This window comes from Octopus bimaculoides, chromosome 18 (genome assembly GCF_001194135.2).
Source record: "Octopus bimaculoides isolate UCB-OBI-ISO-001 chromosome 18, ASM119413v2, whole genome shotgun sequence".
Taxonomy (NCBI): Eukaryota; Metazoa; Mollusca; class Cephalopoda; order Octopoda; family Octopodidae; genus Octopus; species Octopus bimaculoides.
The window spans coordinates 20,344,497-20,351,687 of record NC_068998.1 but is presented as its reverse complement, the minus strand read 5'-3'; the positions used below and the strand labels follow the sequence as shown (position 1 = coordinate 20,351,687).

Here is a 7,191-nt window from a genome sequence, read left to right as displayed (position 1 = left end):
GTGTGTGTGTGTGTGTGTGTGTGTGTGTGTGTGTGTGCGTGCGTGCGTGCGTGTGTGAGCGCGCGTTTCTCCTTGTTTTGATATTACGCAATAGATATAAATGAGCATCACAATCATGTGAGTGGTGTCCGTCGTTTTCAGTCCTCTGTGAAAACATGTCCGACTAGGGGAAAAATATTGCTTGCTCGCAATCACACAAAGATTGATGACAGGAAGGGTATCCGGCTGTAGAAAATCTGTCTCAACAAATTCTGTCTGATTCATGCAAGCATGGAAAAATGGACATTACACAGATGACGATCATGATTCTTCCACAGTAAGTAGCCAAATACCATTTGTAAAGATTTTAAGACCAGATCAAATGCAGAATTCTGTGGGATGCCAATTCCTTAATATTTTATTTGCCATTTTTAAGGTCATGGTGGAAAGAAATGTTTCTCTGTCAATTTAACTGTTGTATCAGCAGTTAAGCTGATACAGAATCTATTTTCGATTTGTTTAACTTTTGTTAGAAAATCTGTTTATAAGTCAGTCTTATTGCTGATGAGACTTACCTGCTTAATATCCACGGTTCCTGCGAACAAGACATTGCTCGAAGTAAACGATCTTTCTCGCTAGCCATATTGGACTTCTTGTACTGTTCATAGGCAAAGTCCCATTCTTGAGCGCCTCCTTTACGTAGGGCATTGCAGTAGACAATTAACCGAAGATTCGGATCGATTCTTGAGTGATAAATGAAAAAGAATACTTATAAAATTACCTGAATTAAATTCACGTTTATATTTTATTGGCAGTCAAGCTAAAAAAGATAAACAAACAGACAAAAGGATAATCATCGTCCCAGAGTCATATAAACTCGTTGGGCCAGTTTCCGGTTTCCATGGCATATCTATATTCCTCACCTGGACGGGATGCTAGTCCGTCATATGATTATTCATTTTTGCCGGCTGTGTAGGCGTGAAATGAGGTGTTTTGCTCAAGAACACAACACATCGCCCGGTTCAGGAATCGAAACCACAATCTTACGATCATGAATCCAACACTCTAAACACTAAGACACGCGCCTCCACTGGCAGTGAAGCTGATGAATTCAAAATTATTATAATGTTTTGAACAGGTAAGATATTGTATTAAATAAATCTGATTATATTTCAGAGATCAACATGCATTTAAAGTTTATAGATGATGTGGGATGGTTTAAGATTCAACACTCACCTGCTCACCGCGAGCCTATGAAGCAAATAAGAAATGCCTAGAAATATTAATACTGTGATTAGGTGTAACGCAACAGGTAAGTCCTGGGAGACTAAACAGCATGTATTGGACGCTACTCCAGTGACATCAATAGTATACTAATGATAATAATCTGTGTATGTTCCTATTTTGTTGAAATGGATGGTATATATGGCACGGTTATGCCTCTCTTCTGCTGCAAAAAACAATTTTGTTTTACTATTCCTGTCAGTTATTTTCCAAATGCTTCCTCCATTGTAGAAACAGACACAATACCTTCTTTGTTTTCTCTCCCCTTTTTCCTCTGTGTTTATTTTTAATGTAGTACAGTTTGAAATGATAAAATCCTTATTTCCTCAGCACAAAATTAATTAACCTGTTTGTATGTTAATTTTTTGTTGCCAGTTTTATTTTTATTCCAGATTTTTTTTTTCTTTTGTATAACCTTGATAAAGCCAGAAGCTACGTGACTGTCTGACAGAATTTTGTTGTCATACCATTACTGTATCGTTTTCTCATCGCCCAATTATTCAGTATTACTCTAATAATATTATCTCATGACTGAAAGATATTAACCAAACATTGCAGATGGGTAACATGGAAGAAGAAACTTAATTAACAAAACTCACCGATTGCGGTCGGGCCTCTCCATCCACAAATGAAATTGTCGAGTAGCTTCTTCAGCACAGCCTTTCACATTGTAGTGGCAAGCTAATCTAATAATCATTGTACGCATAATTCTGTAAAATTAAAATTTAATGAAGATTTCTGAAATCAAATAATTTGTAAAGCAATATTTTCATTTTTAATTCTAAAAATTCTCGCTTCTCCCCATTTTTCTTTCCCCTTCATTCACATCTCTCTTTGTTTGTTTGTTTGTTTGTTTGCTTCTTTCTTTCTCTGATTCAGGAGATTAATTATAAAAACAGAAGCTGCTTACTAACAATATACTGTTCTGTACCTTATTACGTCGCGGGACATAATACAAGAATTGGTCGAAGAAGAGAGCACATAAAAAAAATTGATTACACCGACACATTATCTTCCGTATAGTGAAGAAGTTTTAACCTAGCGTTTCAAGCTAAAGTAATCACTCGTATATTATAGAATGTCTTACTACTTATAGCGATAAACTGTAATTTTAGATAATATCTATTTAAAGCTTTAGAAGCCAGGTCAGTGAGAGATATCTTTGTTGTGGACACAAGAAAGCAACAGTGACTGAAGACAAACTGTCAGATCTGCTATAGATACTCCAGCAGATTATAAATTCAACCGACTGTAAGTTTGAAATTTGCTTTGTTGCTGTCCAAAATATTACAATAGTAAAGTAATATGTCATAAGAGCAGTAGATATATTCAAAGAAAAACCAAGAAACATTGTCTTTCCTCTATTAGTTTTAGTCTTCACCCGAAGGAAAGCATTCTCCTCAGTCAACCACTCAATCTAAGACTTAGTGAAGATGTAATTAATTATATTGTCATTGACGTTATAAATTAGTACTTTCACAGAAAATTATTATAAATAAACGAACGATAACGCACTTACGAAGGCTGACGACATATTTAATGAAATAATTGTATACACCAGTCAAGCTCTCCCTATGGGGTTATTGCATTGCTTTCAAAATTCTAAACTCCAACATTTCACCAATCTAAATGAAAAGTACTGTCATCTTTGCGCTAGCATCTCTTCTGAGTGTCTCAGCTTGTTTGATCGAACTCAGACTGGAGTTGTTAACATGGTAAGACATTTTCTTTTCATTAGAATGGAGTCTTTGGCTTATCGTTGAAAAGTATCTTCATTGCATTTGTTCCATAAGTGTTTCCACATTATGTGCATATTGTTGAGTAGATTCCGTTGATTTAAGAAAATAATCGCTTGACGGAATGTTCTGGATTCCACTATGTAGAATGGCTAAATTTTAGACTTCTTCACACGATGACTACACCGATTCTACAAAATCTTTCTTAGGTTACAATATATTTTGTGTGTCAAAGAAATGATAAACGAACTAACCAACAAAACTAACTTTTAATAGATGTGATGTCATTCCCGTTTCAAATATGCATGTGGCACGTTTGGCCTCGTACATAAGCCTTTCACTGTGTTTTGTCATGGAGAAAATTTCTCGTTGTAGACAAATAGTGTTAAACACCTATATCAGTTCACAGTGCCATATATAACACACACTAGTGGATGTGTGTGTGTGTGTGTGTGTGTGTGTGTGTGTGTGTGTGTGTGTGTGTGTGTGTGTGTGTGTGTGTGTGTGTGTGCGCGCGCGTATTTCCACTACATGGACGCAGTATGGCTAAACGGTTAGGAAGTTTGCTTTATCGTGGCGGATTCGATCCCACTACTTGGAATTTCGGTTCTACTTAAGCCTTGCGAGTGTAATTAAAGTACACAGAAAACTATTTGGGAATCCGTCGGGTTGTGCCTGTAACTCAAAAGCACAGATTGTGTGACGCTGATTCTGTTTGAAGATTACGTTTAGGGTACATTTGTATGTGGAATGTTCATTCTATAAGAAGACATCTCGAACAAGCGAATAAAAACCGATCAAAAACAAATATGGCCGTATTCGCAAGCGAGTAAAACAGGTAGCTTGTATTATGTTTATATAGTTATGAGCTGCATAGATACTCTCTCGGTGCCACCAAATTTGGCCTAGCAGAACATAGAGGACATAACAACTGGAAGGAAAGAGGGCTGCATCAGTACTCGGTTGGTATTCACCTTCAGCTGAGTAGGCTGGAGCAATGTGCAATATATATATGCAATATGAAATGAGGTGTCTTGCTCGAAGACATAACTTTTTGCCTTCCTTGAGAATTGGAACTGACGACCTTAAGATCGTGAGCTCAACATCCTTACCACCCGGTCACGTGCTTTCTGCAGCAACAACGAACACACTTCGTCAAAACTGAGAGAGATTATTTATTTATTTATTTATTTATCCATTCACTTCGAGCTGAGCTGGTCGGAAATAGTAAACGATACCTCCCCATAATTACCAACAATATAGAGCAACATCATCAACAACATGAACTACTACTACTACTACTACTACGACGACGACGACGACAACAGCAACATCTACTACTACAGTTACAACTACAATAGCATAACATGACAAGCGCAACTACTACTACTACTACTACTACTACTACTACTACTACTACTACTACTACTACTACTACTACTATGACATTACAACCGCAATTACAACGAAATAGCCTTTTCCCCAACCATTCCGGCAGTAAAAGCATAAAATAGATTAAAAAAGAAAAAAATTCTGATAAACAGACCCTACTTAAAAAATTGCAAATAAAAAAAAAAAGGGAATCAAAAATAGAATTAAAAATAAATGATACAGAAGGAGAAGAGAGAGAGAGAGAGAGAGAGAGAGAGAGAGAGAGAGAGAGAGAAGACGGTTATTTTTATTCCAATTAATATGAGAACGAACTCACGTTTCGGTGTGTTCGGTGCCTGAATTATCCCAGCCAATGCGATGATAATGTCCCGTTACCAATCTCTGTATGAATAACTGCAATATAGAAAGCAAACAAAATGTGTTTTCTTCAGATAACTGTTGTTTGCATTAAAAGGGTTGAACAAATATATATATATATACACGGATACTTGTATATACATATAACATATATTATGTAAATATGTATGTATGTGTGGAGGCGCAATGGCCCAGTGGTTAGGGCAGCGGACTCGCGGTTGTAGGATCGCGGTTTCGATTCCCAGACTGGGCATTGTGAGTGTTTATTGAGCGAAAACACCTAAAGTTCCACATGGCTCCGGCAGGGGATGGTGGCGATCCCTGCTGTACTCTTTCACCACAACTTTCTCTCGCTCTTTCTTCCTGTTTCTGTTGTACCTGTACTTTAAAGGGCCAGCCTTGTCACACACTGTGTCACGCTGAATATCCCCCGAGAACTACGTTAAGGGTACACGTGTCTGTGGAGTGCTCAGCCACTTGCACGTTAATTTCACGAGCAGGCTGTTCCGTTGATCGGATCAACTGGAACGCTCGTCGTCGTAACCGACGGAGTGCCAACCATGTATGTATGTATGTATGTATGTATGTATGTATGTATGTATATGTGGTAAATGAGAGACGTAAGATGGAAGATACGTGAACTCTTATTAATCACTATAATTGTTTCGATACCACTAGCATCAATCCTTCATGGGTGGGATACTTAACTACTGTTTCAGGAGCATCCGACGGTGCAGATGTCTCTTTTCGGGTGATAAATAGATATGATTCGTTAAAATAACAGTTTTGCAATCTATCTTCTCATTTCGTGCAAAGAAAAGCAGCAGCAAATTAAAGGATATAGCTTCATTTATATAGAAGACTAATAATAAAAAATACTATAGGCGTAGGAGTGGCTGTGTGTAAGTAGCTTGCTTACGAAACACATGGTTTCGGGTTCAGTCCCACTGCGTGGCATCTTGGGCAAGTGTCTTCTACTATAGTCTCAGGCCGACCAAAACCTTGTGAGTGGATTTGGTAGACGGAAACTGAAAGAAGCCCGTCGTATATATGTATATATATATATATATATATATATATATATATATATATATATATATATATATATATATATATATATGTATGTGTGTGTGTGTGTTTGTGTGACTGTGTTTGTCCCCCCAACATCGCTTGACAACCGATGCTGGTGTGTTTACGTCCTCGTAACTTAGCGGTTCGGCAAAATAGACCGATAGAATAAGTACTAGGCTTACAAAGAATAAATCCTGGGGTCGATTTGCTCGATTAAAGGCGGTGCTCCAGCATGGCTACAGTCAAAATGACTGAAACAAGTAAAAGAGTAAAGTGTATAGTGTTTGAGTTACTCTGTGTTACGACATAGTTTTGCGTTTTACCGTTGAGATCAATAACAGAAACTACGAGCTATAATGATTAAGACTACAAACACACATATTTATACACATACATGCAGACACACATATATATACACATACATACAGATGTTTACACACACGCGCATAAATACGTACGAGCGCGCACACACACGCTTGAGGGTTCTGTCGATTGTAATGCAAAAATGAGCATGACTAATATCAACTGCAATTCGAAATGTACATGTTAGTAGAGTCGCTCTTCTTTTACAGTTACTCTTTCTGTCCGTATTTATTGTAGGTAAATAATGGGTTCCAAGCAGAAGTAACATGACCTTATTGGATTCTAGTCGACGGAGGAGTGCAGGCTATTTGATATTCAAAGAAGAGAAGGGCACAGATTCTTTTACGAAGGCAACACCATTGACAAGAACAATTTTTACAGATGGACGAAAATTTATATAAAAAAAGGGGGACAACAACGTTGAAAACAAACCGCTCAGAAGGAGAGCATCAACTGTGATCACTGGCATGAATCGCCAGCGGGTGGTCAAATTAATTCGTGCAAATAGACGAGGTGTAACTGGACTGTGGTCATTGTGCCTTACAGAAGATGGTGGAAGACTTTGGGTATCGAAAAGTGTGTGCAAGATGGGTAACCTGGCGGTTGGCACACGATTTGAAGGAGAGGTTAGAAGTCTATGTTGATCTGTTGGAAGCATTTGAAGCCAATGAAGACACGTTTGTCCTGATCTGGTGACAAGATATGAAACGTGAACGTATCGTTATGATCCAGAAAGGAAAGCTCAATCCACGGAATGGCTTCGAACCTCTTCTCCAAGGCCTAAGTATTTCATGAGCAAGAAACAGAAAACTATGGTAACTATTTTCTAGAATAACAAGGGCGTCATTCTCTTCGATTTTTAAAGAATGTGGCTGTTCCGTGAGATTCTCTTAAGATACTGAAAAGGTTTAGAGAAGCCATTAAGGTGATGTATGTGTGTGTGTGCGTGCGTGTGTGTGTGAATATACGTACACACACACACACACACACACACACACACACACACACA

General features: G+C 37.9%; 1 protein-coding gene across 1 annotated transcript in view; it reads right to left on the bottom strand.

Moving 5' to 3' along the window:
• The window catches only part of LOC106875600 (aminopeptidase N-like), a 219,321-nt gene that overhangs the window by 13,393 nt on the left and 198,737 nt on the right, over positions 1 to 7,191 (bottom strand). The window contains 3 exon segments of the mRNA XM_052974545.1: positions 551 to 722; positions 1,863 to 1,973; positions 4,708 to 4,784. Coding sequence (XP_052830505.1) covers positions 551 to 722; positions 1,863 to 1,973; positions 4,708 to 4,784 — 360 coding nt within the window.